The following is a 25,176-nucleotide window of genomic DNA, read 5'->3' as shown; positions in this document are numbered from 1 at the left end:
CCTCCCTCTCACACACACAACACAAAAAATTGATACTACTTGTTTTGGAAATTTCCTTCAAATAGACAATTTGGGTTAAGAAGCTCCTTGATTACTAAATAGGAATATTGCATAAATGTATAGCATAATAATTACTAGATAAGCTCTAACACCAGTAACATTATACTTTTCTAATCAGATATTGCACCCTTCATTGCCAATAAAGCAGCTCCATAGGCAGCTTCAGTCTGGTCTGCCTTGCACACGGGCAAACCGAGTACCCTCTCGCGTATCTTTATCCATTTTTGGTTTTTAGAACCTCCTCCAGAAGTGATCACTTCTTCAACAGGGGTGGCCCCTAGATCCTTCAGCAACTTGTATCCCTTTGCCTAAATATCATAATGTCAGTATTAGCAAGTCCTAAATAGAAGCAAGATGTTATCTAGATTAGGAGGAACATGCCACCAAAGTCCAAACTACCTCAATGCGAGCAATTGATTCAAGAATACCATGCAAATATTCAACATCACTTTCTGGACGTGGATGTAACCTGCATGTAAATGGTAAGGGAGTAATGATTTATGTCGAAGATGAACATTAGAAAGCTATTTTCACCAGAAGGATACGACTCTAAAGGCCCCCTGCACAAACAACTCCAAACTTCTCTTAATTGCTGCATATTTCAGTACTCTACACAACAACATACATATGAAGAGTTTCAAAAATCCGTGGAATCTACCACAACAAGACACCGCGAAAAGCGGAGAATCTATTGAAAACAGAATAAGCAGAACTCTAAGACAATAATAGATCATTTTTGGGTTCTAGTGTAAGAAAAAAGGTCTCATATGATGAAATAAACCATCTCTAGCTTATACACAATTTGTATGCTTTGAACTTTGCATAAAGAAGAAACCATTCGATATAACAAAATCAATAGGGTTGGTTGGTATTTATAAAACCAACCATGGATGTTGATGAAAGAGCGAAAAAGATGAAGTGACTGACAAAGAACCTGGTTCCCTGGATATTAGTCCACCAAAATATTTGTGAAAAGATGACGTAAGAGAGTGATGATAAGAAGAAGCAACTGGAGTCTCATTGGAAAAAATAAATCACGATCAAGGAGACACAAGTTGATTAGCCAGATGATCAGTGACTGAAGAATGAAAGGAAGAGGAGATTGAAGAATAATGTTGCTTTCCTTGATGATTTTCATAGGGCACATTTAAAACCTTCCTTCATATAAGAGAACCTGGTTCCTAACCACCTTTCAAAAGTAAAAACCATTACTATCCTTGCTTCATGGCAGTGCTGTAGGCTTATGGAATTGTTTATTTGGTCTGGACCTTCATAGATCAAAAGGATGCATATACATGTGTATAATATGATGATTGGATCAAGATGGATGGTATCATCGATTCCTATGATGTCAAAATGGAAAAAATTAATTATGTTCTATTTTGGGAAATGTAATAATGCACAACTATACATATCATTAGAAACAAATAACCTGGTTCCTGAACTACATACTAGGAACAACAGCTTAATGAACCTGCTCTTTGTGCAGAGTTATGATTGATCCTGATCCTTGTGAAATAAACATATGGATCTGATCTGATTCACATAACCTAGTCACTAACTGGATTGTGATGAGTGAAAGGTTAATCCCATGAAAGACTTAGGTAAGAGCTCACATCTTACTAAGTCATGATGATTAACATGAGGCTGGTTCTTAGGGGGAAGATAGCACGCAAGTGTACTTGCGACTACATTGATTGAATTATTTTTTTGTTAGGGGTTTGTCATCATCGGAAAGAGGATATTGTTGAGCTCTAACAATATATTGTTAGGGAGAGGTATGTGAGCTAGGGAGGTATGTGCTATGCTAACAATATAAAGTTAAGATGATTAACAAATGATTAGCAAACATAACAAAGCAACAAGAATCAGATCTCATACATGTGTCAAATAAGAACTGCTATTGTTATGACAATGAACTACTAAATAACCAATTTTGTATCATGTCTAGTGCAAGAGCTGCATATCAAGAGTACGCTGCAAGGAAGTGAAGGAGCCAGGTCCTTCACTCTAGACAGGGAGAAGAAGATTGATCGAGACAGAGAAAATGCCAAGGAATGGAGAAGGATTCATTGAGAAATTTGGATTACAACTAGTTCAATGATATAAGGAACAAGAAGAATATAGTTGTGTTATCATATATATAGACATGGAAAATGCTTTGGAAATAGGAGAGAAAAATAGTGGCCAAATGTGTGAAGCAAGAACCAAGTAAAACTAGGATTAAAATCTTGGACTGTTGATCTAATCCATGTTGAATTGGGCATACACAGTGTGTCCATCTATTCCTATCTAAAGTGTCAAATTGATGTTGGTGAAGACATCCACAAATAGAGAAAAGAGAGCACACAAGAAAAAGAATCAACTATGTGCCATTGTTTGTGAGAGAGAGTCAATAGGGGTGTACATACGTCTGTTTGGTTTTTCATTTAAAAAAACCTAAACCAACTATGTCGGTTCATTAAATCTAAGAACCAAATCAAACCACATAAAGTTGGATTCTTGGTTTTGACTTTAATTGGTTCTTTCGATTTCTCAATTTTTTTGTTTTTTTTACAATTATGCGGTGATCGAAAAAGAGATCAAATATATTTTCACTTACCTGTGTGATAAGCTTAACTATAAAAATGTTAAATGAATGGAAACCTTTGAAAGGATGGTAAAATTCACATGAGTACAAATACATTCATTGAATACCAACGCTCATTACGTTCATATGATTAAAGACTGCAGTCAAACTGAATACAAAACAAAATATTCACAAAGAAGATTGTTAACTTCGAAATAGTATAATTGTAACTTCCGATCAGAATACAAATGTAAATATTTACAAAAGTATACAAGCCGATATTTGAAATAATATATCTAAACATTAAAAACTATAAACTAATTAAAAATATATTAACCAAGTAGAATTTCATGAATACTTTTTAACTACAAAATAAAAAAAAAATTATGTGTATATATATTATGTCGGTTTGGATTCGGTTTGACTTGATTTTTTTAATATCACACCAAACTAAGAGTGTTCGGGTTTTTTTCAACGCCAAACCAAATCGTAAATTGATTTGACTTGGTTTGTCGGTTCGATCTGACTTTTCGGTTTGGCTTGTACACCCCTAAGAGTCAACTATACAACGACAAAATAATTTGTTTCCATCAAGTGTAATCTATAGTTCTATACTATTCTTGTTGTTGAAGTTTGATTTTTTGAGTTTAAATTGTAAACCTTTAGATTCCTAGTGATTTGTATTAGTCTTTTTTGTGTCGTAAAGGCTTTCTCGACGGGATAGAGTTGTTGAAGAAGTTAGATACAACCAAGTGAATTAGAGAGAGGGGAAAAAGTGTTATAGTGGTTAGTTTCTTGCTTGGTTGCAACCTAAAACTTGTAACTCAAATTTAAAGGTAATTTGAGGGGAAAGAGGGGTAGTAGTTTCATGACTCTCAGAAGAAGAGTTTTTTGCAATTAAAATTCTTTTGTTGATTAACTTTGATTCTTGGTTTACTTTTTGCATAGTTATTGAAGAACCCGATTCTTCGTTACATAGGTAGCAACATAAAATAATAGATATGGTGTTCATTAACCAAGAAAAAAAGCATACAACAGGATCCTATAGAGTTCTATGAAGATGTTTGGAGTCTAGAGGTATACTTGTAGCTTATAAAAATGTTTGGAGGCTAGAGGTATATTGGTAGCTTACATTAGCGCGATTAAGGACATGCACGAGGGAGCCATGACCCAAGTGAGGATAGCGAGAGTGACTCGAAGCACTTTAAAGTTGTAATAGGGTTGCACCAGGGATGAACTTTTAACCTGTCTCTATATGACATGGTAATGGATGAATTGACACGACATATCCAATGAGAGGTGCCATGGTATATATCAATTGCAGATGTTATAGTATTGATTGGCGAGACTCATCGTGGAGTTTGTTAGACAATTGGCATTTTTTCCAGCTTATTAATATCTTTTACTGTTTTTACTTTTTTCAGTTTAGTGCTTCCTATTTTCTAGCTAGACTTAGTCAACTTTAGTTGCTCAACTTCCTGAAGTTAGTGGCCCCATTTATGCTGTTAGTGGCCCCTTCTATGGTAGTTAGTGGCAAATGTTCTTATTTAGTTTTAATGTTTATGTTTTTTCCTTGTATAAATTCAGAGTTTCCGCAGATTAATATATAGCTGGAATTTCATAAGTTCACTCTATTTTTATTTTCCAAATCAGTTTCTTGAGTATTTTGTTCTAACAGTGGCATCAAAGCCTCTAGTTGATCTTACAGGACCAAAAAGATTTAACCTACAACACAAATGGCATCCAACAACGTACCTTTTAATCCACCATTCACTTTCACTGGTGAAAATTACCAAATCTAGTCTGTGAAGATGCAAGCTTTTTTGGAAACCTATGAACTTTGGGAAGCTGTGACGGAAGATAAACCACTTGCTGCTCTACCATCAAATCCTACCTTGGCTCATATCAAATCCAACAACAAAGAGAAGACAAAAAAATCTAAAGCCAAGTCGCTTATGCAGAATGCTGTGGTATATTTTGTGTTTTACAGAATCATGGCTTGCAAAACTGCAAAAGAGGCTTGGGATAGGTTGAAAGAAGAATATTAAGGCAGTGATAGAACACATCAAATGCAAGTGTTGAGCGTGAAAGAGAGTTTTGAGTCCTTGAATATACATGAGGATGAAACTATCAGTAAGTATGCTGATCGAATCTCCTTAATTGTTAATAACATTAGACTTCTTGGTGAAGAATTTACAAACAAACGAATTGTGGAGAAAGTTGTTGTGACTCTTCGTGAGAGGTTTGAATCTAAAATTTCCTCTCTTGAAGAATCCAAGGACCTGGGCAAACTTTCATTAGGTGAACTAATGAGAGCTCTTCAAGCACAAGAGCAAAGGAGAACTATGAGACGGGAAAAGTTCAGTCAAAGAGCTTTCTCTGTACAAAAGCAAAAAGGAAAGCAACAATTCACCAAAAGAATAAGGCAAAGCATGATGGAGGAAACAATAGTGGAGATGTGAAGCAGAAGTTCCCTGCTTGCAAACATTGTAGAAGAAATACACATCTGGAGAAGTATTGTTGGTGGAGAGTCGATGCTATATGCGGCAACTGTAAGCAAACGGGAGACACATCCAAGGTCTATTAATCAAGAGCAAAGGCCTTTGGTGCTTTGCAAGCACAAGTAGCAGAAGCTGCAGATGCACATGAGGAGCAACTCTTTGCAGTTTCATACTTTTCAATCAATGAATCCTCTTATGCAGAGCTTCGTGATAGTGGTTGCACACATCACTTGTGCACTGATGTTGAACTGTTCAAATTCCTCGATGATATTTATAAATCTAAAGTAAAAGTGGGAAACGGTGAGGCAGTAGAAGTCAAAGGCAGAGGTACAGTGTATATCTCAACAATATCGGGTATCAAACTATTCCTAATGTTTTGTACACACCTGATATGAGTCAAAATTTGTTGAGTGTTGGACAAATGCTTGAAAATAATTATTCTCTGCATTTTAAGAATCGTGAATAAGTTGTTTCTGACCCTTCTGGAGTAGAGTTATTTTATGTCAAGATGAGCAACAAAGTTGATTGGGAGAAAATAACTGAGCAGGCTTACACTATTACTTCACAAACATGTACAAACCTATGGCACAAAAGGTTTGGTCACTTCAATCTGAGAAGCATCGCGGAGATGATAAAAAGGGAGCTAGTGGAAAATATGCCTAAATTTCTTTCTAATGCACAAGTTTGTGAAACTTGCCAACAGGGAAAGCAAACAAAATTGTCATTTCAAGCAAATCAAGTACGAGAGCTAACCAGAAACTTCAGCTCATTCATACGGATGTTAGCGGCCCAATGAAAACAGAGTCACTGAGTGGTAACAAATACTTTCTCCTCTTTATTGATGACTACACCAGAATGTGTTGGGTTTATTTCATAAGACTAAAGAGTGAAGTCTTTGATGTTTTTAAACAATTTAAAGCTTTAGGAGAGAATCAATGTAATCTTAGTATTAAGGCTTTAAGGTCTGACAATGGTGGAGAATATACTTCTTCTCAATTTGTGAAGTTCTGTAAATACATAGGTATTAAACGCCAATTGAAATTACCATACACTCCACAACAAAATGGCGTGTCTGAAAGGAAGAACAGGACAGTAATGAAGATGGCCAATTATATTTTGCTCGAAACAAAGATCCCAAATCAGATTTGGGCTGAGGCAGTCAATACGTCTGTATATTTGCTTAACAGATTGTCTACTAAGGCTTTACAGGACATGACTCCATATGAAGCTTGGTGTGAGAACAAACCATCCGTACACCATCTCAGAATCTTTGGGTGTATATGTTATTATCGATAACTAGAAACAAATAGGAGTAAGTTGGAATTTCATAAGTTCACCCTATTTTTATTTTTCAAATCAGTTTCTTGAGTATTTTATTCTAACAGAGTTAATGATATGTTGGAGGTTTGGAGACAGAATTTGGAGTCTAAAATAAGACATAGAACTTAGAGTGAAAGTTCAACAACGTTACCCATAAGGTAGTTGTGAAGGTGAGGATTGTTACTCAAGTCAACTCCAAGAGAGGAAGTTTAAAGTATCTTGTGTCTATAATCTAAGAAAACTGGGAGATTGATGATAAGGTTACACACCGTATTGGAACAAAGTCGATGAAATAAAGGCTCACAAAGTGCCTTGCGTGATAAGAATGTGCAAGACTTAAAAGGTAAGTATTATAAAGTGATTGTCATACCAGCTATGTTGTATGAGGCGAACTGTTGACCTGTAGAGATCGGATCCTTTATGATCTAAATTTAAATTTCGGATACAGATCCATACATATAGATACGGGTGTGGGGATTCGGCTAAAAATAATTCAAATATCTAACAGTAGAGGTATAAAACCGACATTATGAGATATTATGAAAAACTTGAGGAGAAATATTGATCAATAGGAAAATTCTGGAAGGAGATAAAAGGAAAAGAATTATCAATAGAAATTTTATATATACAAGGTATTCCATTTTCTTCAATTTCACCTTAGTTTTTGTTTTGAATACTAAAAACATTGGATCTGTCTAGAATTCCTCCCCTCGAACTTGGTCAAAGTACCCAAAATTGGTTGACCAGTTTGGGTAAAGATCCCACACCCACACCTACGTCGTATCGACATGGGTGCGGCACCGAAAGTGAAGAGTTTGAACAACATAGGTGGAAATTAGCATATTAAGATTGATGTGCTAGGAACGAAGATATTTCGCGACAAGGTGGGAGTGACCTCAGTGGTAGACAAGATGAGGGAGGTGAGGCTGAGATGGTTCAGACATGTGAAGATGAGATGCATACATGCCGTAGTGAGGAGGTATTAGGTTGACTATGGTGGATAGGAGAAGAGAGATGTAGGCCCAAGGAGTATTGGGGAAATATGATTAGATATGACATGACATTCCTACAACTTTATGAGGATATGGAGGTCAAAAATTAGGGTAGAAGGTTAGTAAGTAGTTGAGCATTGTCTTGTTGCTTTAACTTGATTGTTATTGTTACTCTCCTTCTTATTATTATATGATTTTATTATTACCTATTGTTTCTTTGCTTTGGTTATCATATTATTTGTTGCTACTGTTCTCTTCTCCATATATAGTAGTTCCATACTTGATGTTAATATGCTTAGCAGAAACAACATTTCTTGACCTTCACAATATAAGGGTAAGACAGCATACACATCACCCTCCACAAATCCACTTGTGGGATTTCACTCTGTATTTTATTGTTATTGGATTACAAGAATCAATAGTTTGGAACACCTAGACACCATGGGCTTGTGGAAAAGCAGGATTCTATCTGAAAACTTCCAAGTTTATTGGACCATGAACAGTAAGACAACTCTATAGTGGAGTAAATGTGTCTAAATGTGCCACTTGTAGAATCAAGAAATTCAAAGCAATAAGTATGTTCCAACAAGCTGGTTATTCACTTTTTAGCAAGAAGCATAAGCATAGTTAAATACCTTGGCTCCATCTTTGGATCTGCCACAGGGAATCTTTCACCAACTGCTTGAAGGGGATAATAATCAAGAGGGGAAGTTTCAAAGGGATTTATCTGTTCACTTAGTTTCTCCAACTGCTCATCGGTGAAGAGTTGCCTAAGAACTGCTCCCCCTGTGTTTGAAGCACCTCCAACAAGCCATTTATCGTCAAGACGGTGGCTATATACTCCAAATCGAGCATCTTCTACCCTTCTGGAGCTTAGTAGTTTGATAGCAAGTGTTGAACCCAAAGATGTGACCTTAGTACGAGAACAAGCATGTGATTAACTTGAACCAAAAAACTTGCTAGACCGGAGAGCAGAGCTAGTAATTTCTTTTTATGTGAAAATCTGTTTGCATAAAAATATCATAGACAATGAAGTGATAGAGATTCCCTGTGCTATATGATCTGAGAGTTATAAAATACCTACACCAAAAGAGTACTTGGTAGACTAGATGATAAAACCATTAAATATATCAAGTTACAAGTTTTGTCTGATTATATCTGGAAAAGTATCTGCCAGAACTAACAACAGCACCTTTCTCATTATATATATTCTAAATCATAACAAATAAGTATACAAAACATACGGCTTTTCCAGGTTGAGTAGCTCGTGCTGCTAGAAACGCTGCTATACTGTCTGTGGTTCCTGTACAAATAACGCAATCCTTTGGATAACCTGATAAAGTGAAGGAACACATTAGTAGCGAGTCTCTAATGTCCCAAAGCATCATCATGTTCTTGGAGCTTCAAAATCCAAGTTATCCAACCCGAATAATAAACAGGAATGGAAGTACTAGCAAGAAGTTTCTCTCTTTCTTGATTTTTGAACTAGAAAGGTAATGCAGAATCCCCACAGCAACTGCAAAGAACTAAATATTATAGGACAAATTTGGAATATTTCCAAAATTAGTAGAAGTAACTCAAGAGGCTATGAATTAGCAAAATGCGGTAGAACATCAGAAAAAAGGCACTAAAAATCAACAATACTTCGTGTTAATATATGCATCATCCCTCAATATGCTATGAAAAGTATGGAAAATTCCTCTCCCACGTAAAGAAGATCAATTGATGTTCACATCTCCTCCACCCTCACTGGCCTACGTATGTGTCTAGCAACCCAAATAAAAAATAATGGACCTAATATCGGTCCATGTAACACCAAGTAGTAACATTAATATTCATAATTTTCAATTGAGAAGATCTATTTGAGGACAAGCAAAATAGAAACACAATTTCCCACACCTAAAAACTGGAAGTAGAAAACAGGAAGCAGTTTCAGTCAATGATAATTTTAACTAGCTTTAATCGATTTCCGAAGGAAAAGAAGTTAGGAACATACCAAACTGAGTTCTTATGTCCTCTTTCATACACCCAATTTTAGTACCAGGATCTTGTACAGAAGGTAAAAGATGAGAATATGGCTGAGATAGAAGCCAAGGCGGATAGGAATCCATTTCCGGATCATAGCCAACCTGCAAGAAAAGGAAGCTTTAGTACATTAGTAGACACATGAGGTAAAAAGACAAACCGTGTGTTTATAACAGTTACCTTCAGAGCATTATTATAGTCAGACACGCCCAGCTTGCCATGGAGCAGCCACAATAACCAATCTGCTTGATGTAGCAACACCGCAGATTCCTTGCTAGAAGGATAAGAGTTCCACCATGAGACAAGCTTGCAAAGTGTAGAGGATCCAGAGCAGACTGTATGTTTTGCAGGAGCAATAGACTTCACCAAAGGCAAGGCATCAGGACAGCTCTCATTATACAGGAATGCTCTCGATAATGGCTCTTCGCTCCTACTGTAGAGAGAAACAATATATTCTTCAGGTAACTAGATGAAGAAAAGGGAAGTACAAAAATTAGCAACTACCAACCTATCGATGATGATAGTTGTTGCAGAGGTCCCATCGATGGCAATGGACGCAACAACTTTTCGGAGACTGACCGGGACATCATCAAGGAGTAAAAAGAGTGTGTCTTTCCATGATTGTATCCAGTCCATTTTTTCCTCTTTCTTTCTAATAAATAAAAACAATTTCATTTCTTTTGAAGACATGTTTTACTAAATTAATTGGCTAGCATGATATAGATAGAACCATTATACACACCATATACTTTTATATACCACATTACCAGCAGGGGGGGAGGCAGCATTTACTTAGAGGGTACATCCGAAATTAATTTTTTAGGTATATATAATAGATGTTAAACCCGTTCCACTAGTTCATGTGTTTACATATCAAATTTTGAAACTACTTATAAAAAATTCTGGTTCCGCCACTGATTACCAGCATGGTATAGATTTATGGAATGAGATAGTTCCTCCAAAGAATCATTCATTTACTTTCATATATAGAAGTTAATGTACAAAGTTCTAACTCAAACCTCAAGAATTTGCACTCATTAATTACAATTACATTGCTTAAGTATTGTGAATATATAATCTTACCATATAAAGGGGGTACTCTCTTTTTCCTTCAGCATGAATATTACCATCACCATCAATAAGAGAATATCGAGCTCCAGATGTTCCAAAATCCATACCAAGATAAAGCTTCTTGCCAATTTCAAAATCATTTGTAAAAATGGGATTTCTTCCTTTGCCAGATACACCACACTCTAACATTCTTGATCTTAATTTTCTCCAACTCCTAAAATCCACACATGAACATGCACTACTCAAAATGCTGCTAGCCATTCTTTCACCTTATCTCTTTCTCCCTTGTCTCTCAATTTACAAATGATTGTAATTTATCCTCCACTCTTTTTCTTAGTTGCTTTACTTTTTGGTGGTAAATATTTATCAAAAAGAAAAATAATCATGTTTCTTTTCAAACCTTCTCATTTTTCTATAACATTCTACTCTCTCGTGGTTTAGTGGTTTATGATATTATCTTTATCTTTTTTTTAAAAAAAATATTTTTTTAAGAAAATTCTTTAGATTTATATTTAAAATAAATATAAATTAATTATGATTTTACAAATATATCTTTCTTTATATTAAATCTTCAAATTAATGATAGATGAAAAAAATCGACTTATTTAATATATACTCTAAAAATAATCCAATAAAAATAAATATTCTTTGTTAAAAAGAATGATTTAATTTAACTTAGAAATGAAATTTATAAAGAAAAAAAATTTAATTATGATTTTAAATTAAAATTATATTAATATATCATTTAATCTTGTGATTTGATATATGTTACCTGAAAAATTAATATTAAAGTGTCATCTAAAAAGAAAAAGATCACTCTTTTTGAAATAGAGAAACACAAAATGTGCCTAAGTTGATGGAATCGAAAAAACTAAAAATAAAAATGCAGCAATTAGTACGAGGAAATTACCTTTGATCTTTGTTTAGTAAAAAATGAACACATGTATCGATACATATGCATAATATATGATGATAGTATTAATTAATTTCTATTTTTAAAAAGTATTTAGTAAATGTATATTATTAAACAAATCAATTTTATAACAATATGTATTAGTATTAGTATGAAGAAATTAATATAAAGAAGGAAAAAATGTCAAAATGTAATTAATTTATATTTATTTTAAAATTTTAAAAAATGGCTATAAAAGAAATCAAAATAAAAGAGATAGATATAATATCATAAACCACAAGGGTTGAATGGTATAGAGCAGAACCTCTCAGATTATCCCTTTAAAAAAGTTATTTTTATCACATCATACTTTCTTTTATACTAGTTCCTCAACATGTTCATTTCATGCTAATTAATATTAATATGAATAATATTGAGTATGTATGTGATGAAAATCGTAGAAGAAAAATATAAGTACGGTGTGATGAAGGATTAGCCCCTCAGAGTGATATTTATTGCAAAACTTTAACATTTAAAAATTATTTTCAGAAATAAACGTGAAAATATTTTTAGAGGTGAAATATGAATCTGGGAAGAAAAATGACTTCGTTTAGTACCCTCTTTTAATATCATTGGATCGGAATAGTGAGTATGAATAAGTAGAAACCACAATTAAGTTGACCATGAATAATTCAAAAAAGAGAATCAAAATATTACAAAGATAGCAAGTTAATAAAGAAGAAAAAACAAATAAAATGAACTTTTGCACGATTAAAAAATGGACGTGATAACACTTGTCTATTCCCACCAAGACAAGTCAGCTTCAATTGACGAAACGAAAGAAATGAGCAAAGTAACGCAAAGACAAGATAAAAACGGAAGGGCTATTCATTCTATTATAACTCTAAAACCTGATTGTCACGTGAACAAGCCATTAATATATAAAATACGGAAATAAAAAAAAATTACAAGCCTCAATGTATTTGTTTCTCAAATAGAACAAAACATAAAATAAGGAACGACGTCGATTGAAAGTTTCAACATCTTATTTCAGTCTGGAATACCAAATTTCATGGTGTAGCATAATTCATTTGTAACACATGGTTCCAAACAACCCTTAATCATTCAAGCGGAGTTCGTTGCGACTTAGCAAATTTTTCTAGTGCACTGTGTTGGTGTAGCTGATCAAGTAGCCCTATCACCTTGCAAGGAAGCCACTTTAGCGTCCACTATCGTCTGACCCCATTTGCAGCCCTAGCTTCATTTACCCCTCAGGCGTAACTGGCGTCGTCGTCCTCTAAAGGACTAAGACAAGCCCTTAGAATACATCACAGCACATCATATTTCAAAAGTTTCGAATGAATTTAAAACTTTACATATGGAGTTTACATAGATTCCTCACATACGAAGTGTACATAGACTTCTCTTTAGCATAACAAATCATATAGAAGTCTAAAGTCTCATCTCATATATAAATTATCTACAAGAGTATGAATCAAAATAGTTTGGGCATAGCCCTTAGTCTATTACAATATGTCATATAGGCTACAATGAAGTCTCAATATGAGAATGGAATAATTGTCAAAACATAGACAAAACTAATAAGGTTTGATGAGTGGCTCTATCCTCGGAACTCATGAGGACTTACCAATTGACTTAGGAAAGAGCCAAGTCTTCTTCTTCAATGACTACGAATCTCTTCAATGGCCTGAACCTAAAATATTTGGGAAATAGGGAGAAAATATGGGTTAGTACAAACCACATGTACTATGTATGGTAACTATGCACAAAAATCATCAATGCATTAGAAAAGGACAATTTAGTCAAAATCATGTTTTCTATCAATTTACTGAACATGCATATATAAGAAGCATAAGAAGTCAATTCAATATAATAGCAACCCAACATGTAGATCACCTAAGCAATACTTGTGCAATATCTAATAGAACCGTAAAATCCTATCCAAGGCTAAGTATCACATTAAGCAACCCGCTTCATACTTACAACATATTCTCTTAAAGTCATCATAACATGATTAATACATGAATACTACTCATAGCTTATCAACATAATCATAATCATAAAAAAACACTACTAGAACCATCCTTCAGGATCCCACATGTGCAATGAGTGAGAGAAGTATTATACCCTCCGTCATCCTAAGTAATATCCTTTGAGACAACCCTAATAAGTGTTCACATACTTAACTTGTTCTTTACTTTTACATTAGGGAAATAAGTGCAATAATTGACATGAGACCATGTGAGCTACATAGAATCGGGTGTTCTACTCCCACACCAAAAAGAGAACACTTGCCTAAGGTGTAACCATTCATACATAGTTATCTAGGTAGATCCACTAAGCTAGAGTCTTATGTGGGCACATAGTTAAGGGTCAAGAAGATTGTTGTTAGAAACCTTCACTTACTAGACGTAGAGATTTCCATCTCATGAGACAACACATAACTAGGGAATTCGAACTTACTAACATGATAAAACCCATATGGGAGGCCGGACTTACTAAACTTGAGACCTCCATCTCATTTACATGCCCTTTCGGTGCTAAGCATTCTTCCTTTTAGTAATAATCATACTCATCATTCAAGATCACATTAGTCTCTTCTAGACTCCTATGTGAACATCTTATCATAACAGCTCATAGGAATTCATGAGTGAGAACTAACGTGTTACTTAAGAAACCACATAACCTTTCACTTAATACTTTATCTTAATTGTAAGGAACTATTTTCAATCATACAATATCGTATCATAACATGCATACATAGCTCATGTCTAATTCAATGTCTTAAGGTTAAGGATGAGGAATACCTAGCATCACATCACAACCACACATTAGACATAGAAGCATTACGATATAAGTAAATCATAATTCACAATTGAATTCAAGAAGAACCAATCAACATACCTTCTTTGCCCCTTCCAAGAACCTTCATACTTACATTACCGAGAATACATAACCAATTACATAAACGAGGTAAATTCAAGAATCAATTACATAATTAACAACAACGTAGTCACTCTACATGTTCATGATCTTCACAATTCATCATATCAATTCAAGGTTTTCATGAAATTGGGTAAAAGACATGGGTCTAGGGAAATCTCATAGGAAATCATCAATTAACCATCAATATATACTTAAACAACATTAATTCAGCATAATCCATCACAATTGATTCATAATTTCGTTTTTCAAAGAATGTGAGAGAAAAAAACCTAGTTTTTGGGAGATTTAGAATTCATCTTTTGAAGGGACCTCTTGGGAAAAAGAATCTCAACAGTGAAAGAAATCATACCTTAAAGATGGATTGCCCCAAAATTGAGTAGAAACTGAAAGAATTTGATCTTCTTCTTCAACCTTCAAAGCTTCTTCAATGGAGGATGAGTGGAGAGAGAAGGAAGAGCTTTTGAGATTTGCTTTGGGGTTTTGATTTGAGTGAGTGATTGTGAGGAAAAACTGAAGGAAAATCAACATATAACCCTCCCCTAAAATACTCAAAGTACCCTCACTTAAGTTGACCAGTTAATGAAGTCAAACTCGAATTCAAATTTTAGATTTTCGATGGGAAACAAGTTCGCATCGTGAAGCTGATCCCGCAAGATTTTCAAAAATAATTTTTGAAACAGAAGAGTCTGCAATGTGTCCGCGTCGCAGACCAAACTTTTGGCTCTAGGTGTGCCAAGTCCGAGACGCGGACTTGGTCCCTCTAAGCACAAAAGTTGCTACCTCTTGGCAGCTTGCTTAGTCCAAAGTGGGGTCCCTTAGTGGACTCCTCGGGCGATCCTTGGGGGGTCCGACCTGGATGTTTTAACCCTATATACATTATTTTATCTATTTAAAGCCTTTTTACAAGTTTTAAACTTCATACAACACTCCCAAATCTTCCTAAAACTTAAGGACGTTCACTAGTTCAATTTCGCTAGTTTTTGGACGTCATGATCGTTTCTTAGCATTTTGGTTCTAACACTTCTTAGACAAGTTTTATTACATTTATTTAGGTCTAAAATCATCATTAGTCATTTTGTGAAGCTCTAGTCTAGGTCATAAAATTTTCGGGGTGTATCAAATTGGTCAGGGTCTACTTTAGAGATAGTTTGCCTGTGTGGCTAAGCCGCTTAGCGATTAGGCCATTCATTTTGCGATGCACCTAAGTGGCCAAAGTGACGACTTTTGTGATGTCTACAAGTAGTTAAATCCATTTTGAGGCTTATTTTCGCATAAGTTGTAATTGATTTTTGAGAATTGCTCGTTTTTGGGTGGGAATTGCTTGTTCTTGAGGAAATTGATTAGTGGATTGGTCATTTGTCACGCGCATTAACTCGTAAGTCCTCTCTGTTTTCTTTGTCGTGAGCTTTAATGGTGAATTGTCTTATTTTTGTTGCGTGATCTAAATTAATTATTTTTCAAATGGAATTTTTTTTTTAGCCAGAAAGGTTTGACCATAATTTGGCCATAATAGTCAAAGGACATGTTCACACTATGAACTGTTTGTTGTTAAACATTTTTGTCCTTTAACTCAAATATTGAATATATTTTTCAATTATGTTTTCAATGCATTTGAAAATAATTGATGAGATTATTTATTTTAGATTTCATAGTTAAACATTAAAAAGGAACCACAAAATGTACTAAAAAAAACTTAAGTTTCACCCACTCTCCTCTCTTGAAATTTTCAAGATCTAAAAAAGATTGTTTTACCAAAGAAAAATTGTAAGCGTAGTAGTAAAAAACTATTTAAAAAATAGTAAAAAAATTTAGTATCTCTTTTTCAGTTTCAAAAATTCTTCTATTTTACTTGTTCTTTTTTTGTTTATTATTTTCCATTTCTTATTTCTTAATGATAAAAAGAGAAAATTTAAAAAGTATAAAAAGAGGAGTAAAGTGTAGATGATCTATTTTAGTTTATAATTTCTAATTTAGAAAAGATAAATTATATCTAAATTTTAATATTAAAAATTTATATTTGTAATACTCAAAATTAAAAATTTGAAATTGATCGACATGGCAAAATAATTACTCATATTTATTTAAAGGAGTTGATATTACACATCAAATTTCTAAAAAGAAGTTAAATAATAAAAGTAGAGTATATTTTATCTGATTATACTTATAATGTATGTGATTGAAATATGAAGAAAATCGAAACTACAATAATATTTCTCCTATTATATAAATGTTTTTATATCCTCGGTCGTAGATGGATCGTATCATTCACAAATAAAGCTTATTAAATTAATATTTTTTTTATTTGAGCACTACAAACACATACAAATATTTTTTGGATAAAAATATTGACGGATCTTCATTGAAAAATTATAGTAAAATCAAACGGATATACAAAGTTCTTTATGATTTCAAAATAATTTTTATAAAAAAAATTTGAAAGAAAAACATCTTCATAGTTTTCCGATGATAATGACATTACTGATACTTATTATTAAAGGAGCTCTAAATAAATAAGTTTATAAATTATTGTGTTTAAACAAATTTAAATTTTATATTGTTTTTATTATAATATAAAAACAATTAAAGCTCAAAATTCTTTCAATATATTACTGAAACATAAAAATTCATATAACTTATAAGCATCAATCCTAATTAATTACACTAAACATTTGTATACTATATATGTTCAATTAATTAATTACACTAAACATCTGTATACTATATATGTTCAATCAAAGATAGACCATTTATAATTTGAAATCAAACTTCACGTCTTCTACATTATATTATATAAAAGTCATACAAATTTTATCCACTAATAATGCTATTTCTAATTTCCTAAAAAATATAAACATTTTATAGAATGAATGTTCTACATAAATGAAATTAAGCGAGAAAATAAATAAACAAAAATTATATATAATAAATATTACATTTAAATAAAATTATAAATAATATACATATTTAAATTAAAGTAAGTTATTACTAACCGTTGATATATCTTATTAACTAATTTGTATCACTTGACATTTTTAAAAAATATAGAAAAAATGAACAAGTACCCCTCAACCTATGCCTAAAATCTCAAAGTTACACTTACACTATACTAATGTGTTATTACCCCCTTAACTTATTTTATAAGTAATTTTCTATCCATTTTTGGCATATGTGGCACTAGTTTAAAAAAAAAGTAAATCAGTGTTGGACCCACAAGATATTGTCACGTAAGCCAAAAATGGATAGAAAATTACTTATAAAATAAGTTCAGTAGAGTAATAGGACATAAATATAAATATAGTATAAGTGTGTCTCTAAGATTTCGGGCATAGATTGAGGGGTACTTGTGCATTATCCCAAAAATATATTATTTTAAAAAAAATCAAATGCCTGAATTAAAATTTCATTTTCAGTTTAAAATTTCGTGAGCAATAACTTCACAAAAACCATTTTTTTATTTATAATTTTAGTTGATCCTTTAATAATTTATTTTAACATATTTAGTTATAGATGAATTCATTGAAGGTGTAAGTTTAGAATTTTCACAGTATATAAAGCGTAAGAGTTTTATTTTTAAAATATGAATAGTGTATTTAAAATTGAATTATATACAAAAGTTTTCAATATATTAATTATTTATATACTAAAAAATGTGAAATTAAATCTCAAAATAGTGTTTTTTCTGTTATCTTGTAGAATTACTTTTTTTATTATTGGAGACATAAAGTAGATATTTATTTTTGTTAGTTTTTTTTTAATTTACTCCACAATTTAGATATTTTTTGAAAAAGAGCAGGAGAATTAAAAAAAAGGTAAGGTAAAGAAGTAAAATAACAAAAAAGAGAAGAATGATGAATTTGACGAAGAAACAAAACTATTAAATATTTTATTTTCCTATTTTATTAGGTGAATCTAAAAAATTAATTTTATTAAAATAATAAATATTTTATGCAATTTACTAGACAAGAGCCCAACCTCAATTTTATTTCTTTATTTTGAAGATAAAAGGTTATAAGTGACTTTTTAAATTAGATACATCAATACACCTATCAAAATTTTTAACTTGAAATTGGTCTTTGTATATGGTCTAAAAATTACCAATTACACAAAATCACAGGCCAAAACAAATTATTTATTTTATGGGGTAATCAATTAAACATAATGTTATACCACAAGTGGAACTCCCTACTTTTTATATTTTAATAACCTAAATATCATTTAAAATTTAATTTATTACTTTTTTAAACCTAAAAACACCTTTTTTATTTTTTGAGTTTATCCTAACTGGCTCTATGAATACGGAACGGTGAAGGTAAGAATTTATTACCTCACGGTAACTTTAATAGTTACCATAATCCCCAACCTTATATATATTCTGGTCCACACATAATTCCTCTATTTTTCTGTCTCTTTTATCGAAATATAGGTTTAGGGTTTCGTGAATCGATTGAGTGATCTACCATGGCTTCCTCAAAGATGATCGTGTTGAAGAGCTCCGACGGCGAGACTTTCGAGGTGGACGAAGCGGTTGCTTTGGAATCTCAGACGATCAAGCATATGATTGAAGATGATTGCGCCGACACCAGCATCCCTCTGCCTAATGTTACCAGCAAGATCTTGGCTAAGGTTATTGAGTACTGCAAACGCCATGTTGATGCTTCTAAAACTGAGGATAAGGCATCTGAAGATGAGCTCAAAACCTTTGATGCTGATTTTGTCAAAGTTGATCAGGGCACCCTCTTCGATCTGATCCTGGTCTCAATCTGAACCTTTTTACATATAATTATCACTCGGTTTGCTTTATTTTATATCAGGATTTGTTGATTCATCATTCTATTTTATCAGTTTTTTTGCTTTGTTTTATATCTGGGTTTGTTGATCGATTGTGCTTTTTTATATGTCGGCACCTTTTTCAGGGTCTCTAGCTTTATTTTATATCAGGCTTTGTTGATTGATCATTCAGTTTTATCACTTTGTTTGCTTAATTTTATATCTGTTCCATGACTAAAATAAGGTTTTTGTTGATTGATCATTCTATCTAATCACTTTGGTTGCTTTTTTTTTTTGTATCTGTTTCATGACTATATAAGGTTTTTGTTGTTTTATCATTCTGTTTTATGACTTTGTTTGCTTTATTTTATATCTGTTTCATGACTAATATTAGGTTTTTATTGATTGCTCGTTCTGTTTCATCACTTTGGTTGCTTTATTTTATCTCTGTTTCATGAATTAAATAAGGTTTTTGTTGATTGCTCATTCTGTTTTACCTATTTGTTTGCTTTATTTTATATCTGTTTCATGACTAAAATAAGGTTTTGTTGATTGATCGTGCTTTTCGATATGTGGGCATCTTTATTAGAGCTTCGGTGTTCTATATCCTACAGCCGAAGTCTGATTATTGAGTTTAGCTTCTCCACCCTCATGGACTTAGTGAAACCTGAATCTTTCAACCCAAAACTATAGGTCAATTGTCTTAGTGTTGTATGACCCTCAAGAATCTTGTTACGTTGTGAGTGGGAATGACTTGATATTAGCTGAGTATTGGGTTACTGTCTGTTTAGGGTTGATCTCTTTTATTATTAGTCATATGTGTGGAATTGGTGGTATCTTTTTGCAATAGATTAGTGTATCATCCTTAGGAGTCATGTGAGGAGGAGATTTGGTATCTTCTTGCAATCCCAAGTATTGTAATGAGGATATTTTATTTTAGGGATTGTGCGGATATGGTTGGAGTGAAGCTTTAGAAATATTTTGACTTGAATATATTTGTTATTTTCCTTATAAAAAAATATTTTGATTTGGAGCTACATGGGCAACTGCTAAAACCAGAAACCCTTGCATTATATAGAAATTGAATCTAACATTAAGATTTCTTGCATACAGTTGAATTCCCTGTTAAATTGGCAGAATCTATCCTGGATATATGGTTCTTAGAGGAAATTGTGGTTTGGTAGTTCCTTTATTCTGGATTCTGTCACATTTGGAGAACATAATAGAGAAGGGTTAAGTGTATTTGTCGGACTTGAATCTGTTTGGAGCTCTGTTCGCTAGTTCCGTTTACATGGTTGCTCGGGTTTTATTTTGCTTTGAGACCTTTGGACTTCTATATGTAGTGTATCTACGGAAGTAGCAACTTGTTAAAATGATAGAGAATGGCTTTTTGTACCCATGTTATTCCATGTCAGTTCTATTCCCCTTTAATAGCTAGCAGTTCTTCCTACTGTGTATTTTAATTGTGAATTTGCTAATATATTCTGTTTATAGTCGATCTTTAGCATTTATATTTTTCCCTTCTATCAGCATCTTGTGTTACAGGTTGTTAAAAATGATAGAGAACGGATATTTGTACCCAAGTTCTGCCATGTCAGTTCTATTCCCTTGTAGTAGCTACCAGTTCTTCCAATTGAATGTTTTAACTGTGAATTTGCTTATTTATTCTGTTATTAGTTGATCTTTAGATTTCCCTTTTATCAGCAGCTTGTGTACAGGACAGAGTCTATAAATATCTGTTTCTTTTCTCAAATTCTGTCGATGAACTTTGGTATTTCTTTCTTCTGATTAGAGCTTTAGGATGTTGATGTTCTACTTGCTGTGAACTGAGTCATTTTGTTATTTTCCAGGCTGCCAACTACTTGAACATCAAGAGCTTGCTTGATCTCACTTGCCAGACCGTGGCAGACATGATTAAAGGGAAAACACCAGAGGAGATCCGGAAGACCTTTAACATCAAGAATGACTTCACTCCTGAGGAAGAAGAGGAGGTTAGGAGGGAGAATGCTTGGGCATTTGAGTGAATCTGCATTGGAGGATAAATTTGGATTATATTTTCTATAAGATCGTCTGAACAATCTTGTGTGAGTAAATATTTAGTATGCTATTTCTGCTTTTGCGCTGTTGGCTTTGTCCTAACTAAGTGACTTGAACCTCCTTTTGCTATTGTTATGTCTGGGTTTAATGTTATGAAGTCTTAAGTGCTTATCCTTTTTGTTGATCTATTAATAGCGATTACTTGTTCTTGTTATGTGTCCTAGGTTTTATTACTTGTGATGGGGATCTTAGGAGCTTGATATGAGTAGTGGAAAATTGGAGTATATGACCTGTAAATAAAGGGGTATTACGTTCTCAACTTTTCTGAACTCTGTTTATAAGAAGTGATGAACATTGTTATAACCTGTAACCTGATGATCGAGTCGATTTCATGATTATAAGTTCATTCCATGCCGGACCAGGCCGGAATAGGGTTATATACATTCTCATAATGAGAAGGGGCCATTCGGGATACTATGTTTATATACTACATCGTTACATCCCATTTAGGAGGATTGTTAGTGTGGACGATTTAGAAGATATGATCGGAGGACATGTATGGTTAGGTTCCATTTGTATACTTGGTGAAATCTGGCATATTTTAACCAAACCCTTCCTTGTACTAGTCCGGGAAGTGAGCACCAGGTTGGAAGATGCTGGTTCGAGAGGACCTGGAAAAATGCTAGTAAGGAGGCTAGTTTGCTAGGTTGTAGATCTTCTCCCTTATTCTTTATAGAGGAATCCCCTAAATTCAGTGGCAGATGTGAACGGACTGGGATGTTTTTGGGTTATGAGGATCGTATGCCAATAAGATTCTACTGAGCACCTAGATTTTTCAGGGAAAGCAATTTCTATTTCCTCATATTTGCTGTGTCCACTGATTCCTGTAAACAGTAGAGCAACAGGGAGTTCTAATATGACTCTGTTAAAATTAGGATTTTTATCAAAGGGAAGTGCTACATTCATCTTTGATTTCTGTTTGAGGCATGAGTTGATTGTTTACACTACGACTAGTGCTGCTAGTACTTAGTTCCGGTGACTTCATGTTCTGTTCTAAATTTAGGCATCTCTTGCACCGAGTTGATTGTTCTTGTGGGTGATGTTCAAGTCTGCCACCATTTAGTGAAAGTGTTAAAGTACTATTTAAAGCCTAATAGACTATTAGTTGTTTTTGTAAGTTTCCCAAAAAAAAAATTTTACTCAAAAGGCAAAACATAGGCACAAGTTGATGACTCAAATTTATCAAATTAGAGTTGAGAGGTACAAGACTTCGCTAGATAACTGTTAAATATATAATACTAAAAAAACAAATTAATGTTGGACTAAAAAAGCCATTTCATTTTCACAACTAGAAATGAAGTAAATAAATATCATATACAAATCTTAAACAGCTTAGATTTCCTATTTTTGATTTATATCCTGCAGTCTTCTTTAAATTAAGATTTTCAAACGTGATGATGTCCAATATCTTTTATCAACTTTAAAATCAATTCCAGCTTTTATTCCTTTGTAAAAACATTAGTAATTTGTTCTTCAATTTAGCAATAAATAATAAGTATTTCTTTATCTTGAATTAGATCATGAATGAACTGGAATTGAGTCTAAATATTCTAGGATAACATAACTAATAAAAATGTACTTTTGTGTTAAATCTCTTCCAATTTGTTTCTCAAAGCATAAATTGCAATGACCGTGCTGAGCACGAGCCCAATGCTAGAGTAATTGAAGTGTTGTTCAAGACAAGGCCAAGTAATTATTGTACAATTGTTTATGAAAAACTTAGAATTTGAAAATTAGACCAAAATGATTGAAGTAAAGGGTTTGGGATTGTTACTGGTAATATGACCAAAATAAGAGTTATGATCACCTCTTCTGTTTGCATTAAGGGACCAATGGTGCAAACAAAAGAGGTGATGATCACAACTCTTTTGGGTAAGGATGTGTATCATTTATGCACATGTTATCCAAAACAACACATCTAGGTAAAGCTAAAATAGTTAATTGAATTTGAAATTTCATTGCATAGACAAACTTCAATGCCTTTTCAGACCGTTCGTTCCTTTTGGCGCTTCTTTATGAATAATACTCTTTGCAAAAGCTTTTGGTTCAGGCTCATCTTTTCTAGAATTTCATGTAGTTAAGATTTAAAGTATCATTTCTATATTATTTCTATCCTTACTCGGTTGAATTTAAAGTTTGAAGTTTAATATAAAGTTAAAAGTTTATATTGAATTTAAAGTTTAAAGTTCGTATTGAATTTAAAAGTTTGAAATTGAATTCAAAGTTTAAAGTTTATATTGAATTTATTGCTTGAAATTGAATTTAAAGTTTAAACTTTAAGTTTAAACTTTAAAGTTTATATTGAATTTAAAGTTTGAAATTGAATTTATAGTTTAAACTTCAAAGTTTATATTGAATTTAAAGTTTGAAAATGAATTTAAAGTTTAAACTTTAAAGTTTATATAGAATAGACTATTTTAAAAGAAAATCAAGGCGAATAGTCGTATATTTATTCAAATAAATAAATTGTATAATATAAAATTAGAAAGAGATAAAGATTACATAATCTTGGTATTGAATATTAATTATTGTACTAACAATTGCATTTTAAAAAAAAATTCTTTTTGTAAATTTAGTATCATTTGAAGAGAGATTTTTTGGAACTTGCATTTGTTGATCATATTCCATTGCTTCCATATCATCATCACTATTCTCACCAAGTATTTCATCTATTTGGTCTTCTATTTGGCTACTTAATAGTGGTAGTCCGGTGTTTCTTCTTTCGGCATTGACCCAATCTCGAAACAACACCGATATTTTCATACTGTCCTTTGCTATGAATATCGATGATCTCCAATCATAAATCTCGCCACACTAAAGGCTTGCTCCGAAGCGACCGATGATGCTTGAATCGCTAGCACATCTCGAACAATCTTAGCAAGGATCGGAAATTGATTTTCACGATTCTTCCACCATACAAATATTGGAGGTTGAAGTTGTCCTTCTTCATGCCTAATCTTTTCCATGCCTGATTGAAATATAAATCAAAATCATTATTAGTAGAAGATTCAAGCTCAAGATATTCATCCATCCAACTATCCGTATCATCACTCTTAGGCTTAGAGGATGGAGGTTCAACTATTGGAATATTTATTTCCATAACTTTATATGCATTATATAAATCTCTAGCTTTTGTATAAATGCTACTTTTACATTCTTCAACACTAGGAGTTTCATCATCTTTAAGTTCTAAATTTACATAAATCTTTTCAACCATTCTTTCAACACCTCTTAATTTATAATTTGGGTTGAAAGTAGAGCAGTCATATAGATTTGAGGAACAGGGAAAAATATTTTTGAATTATCATAAAAACAAGTGAATCTTTAAATTGATTTTTTCCTTTATATTTTGCAAATTCAAATGAAATAGCACAAATATTTACTAAAACAGAAGAAATAGTACGATAATATTGATCATAGCATGCTATTGTTGCTTAATAAAAAGCACTTAAAAATTCAACAAGTTCTTTTGTATTTTTTCAATCTTCAAAGTCTATTCTTAAATTCGGATCCGCATTATAAGCATTAAAAACTAATTGTATCGGCTTTTGATAAATATAAGCAACTTGAAGCATTTCAAATAAAGAATTCCATCTAGCGCATAATTCTTTTGGAACTTTTCTATATGCAAGTCCACAAGTCCACATTCATTATGACGATTTTTAAATTCTGTAATTCTAGCTTTTTCTTTAGCTTTAAAAATTCAATTACAAGCAAGTTTAATTTTTTCACAAGAAACTCCAAATTGAGAAATATCATCTTTTAGTATTAAATTTACATATGTGCGAAAAGAATCATTATCAATTGGACAAAGTCTACTTTTTAAATAACCAACTGCTCTCAAATTATCAGAAGCATTATCTAAAGTGACTCTCATTATTTTTTCACATATTCCGTAATATTTTAAAATAGAGC

The 25,176-nt window shown here is 32.7% G+C and overlaps 2 protein-coding genes across 5 annotated transcripts; one reads left to right on the top strand and one right to left on the bottom strand.

Annotated features, from left to right (window-relative positions):
- Positions 1-42: 42 nt before the first annotated feature.
- Positions 43-10,941, bottom strand: LOC107004591 (D-ribulose kinase). 4 transcript variants are annotated; one of them, XM_015202849.2, is made up of 8 exons: positions 10,551-10,934; positions 9,976-10,119; positions 9,648-9,900; positions 9,439-9,571; positions 8,687-8,775; positions 8,078-8,355; positions 460-529; positions 43-368 (listed from the first exon to the last, which is right to left on the bottom strand). In XM_015202849.2, exons 2-8 carry the CDS (start codon positions 10,101-10,103, stop codon positions 171-173), a joined length of 1,149 nt encoding a protein of 382 aa, XP_015058335.1. In that variant the 5' UTR covers positions 10,104-10,119; positions 10,551-10,934; the 3' UTR covers positions 43-170. The 4 variants fall into 4 exon arrangements, with proteins under 4 accessions (XP_015058335.1, XP_027768646.1, XP_015058334.1 ...); XM_015202848.2 differs by having other exon boundaries at positions 70-368; positions 9,976-10,115; positions 10,551-10,936; XM_027912845.1 differs by lacking the exon at positions 9,976-10,119 and having other exon boundaries at positions 10,551-10,683.
- Positions 10,942-18,783: 7,842 nt separating this feature from the next.
- Positions 18,784-21,385, top strand: LOC107004796 (SKP1-like protein 1A). Its single transcript, XM_015203147.2, has 2 exons — positions 18,784-19,149; positions 21,015-21,385. Exons 1-2 carry the CDS (start codon positions 18,856-18,858, stop codon positions 21,186-21,188), a joined length of 468 nt encoding a protein of 155 aa, XP_015058633.1. The 5' UTR covers positions 18,784-18,855; the 3' UTR covers positions 21,189-21,385.
- Positions 21,386-25,176: the final 3,791 nt, after the last annotated feature.

The sequence above is a fragment of the Solanum pennellii genome, chromosome 11 (assembly GCF_001406875.1).
Source record: "Solanum pennellii chromosome 11, SPENNV200".
Lineage (NCBI taxonomy): Eukaryota > Viridiplantae > Streptophyta > Magnoliopsida > Solanales > Solanaceae > Solanum > Solanum pennellii.
Note: the sequence above shows the minus strand (reverse complement) of the source record. Positions and strands in the feature narration are given on the sequence as shown.

What these genes read in the sequence shown, in the direction of transcription:
- LOC107004591 (XM_015202848.2), bottom strand. Translation starts at nt 10,799, where the DNA reads ATGGCTAGCAGCATTTTGAGTAGTGCATGTTCATGTGTGGATTTTAGG. An exon ending in ACAACTATCATCATCGATAG is followed by an intron (nt 9,901 to 9,975) that starts GTTGGTAGTTGC and finishes TTCTCTCTACAG; the next exon opens with TAGGAGCGAAGAGCCATTAT. An exon ending in AATCAATTGCTCGCATTGAG is followed by an intron (nt 369 to 459) that starts GTAGTTTGGACT and finishes TATGATATTTAG; the next exon opens with GCAAAGGGATACAAGTTGCT.
- LOC107004796 (XM_015203147.2), top strand. Translation starts at nt 18,856, where the DNA reads ATGGCTTCCTCAAAGATGATCGTGTTGAAGAGCTCCGACGGCGAGACT. An exon ending in CCCTCTTCGATCTGATCCTG is followed by an intron (nt 19,150 to 21,014) that starts GTCTCAATCTGA and finishes GTTATTTTCCAG; the next exon opens with GCTGCCAACTACTTGAACAT.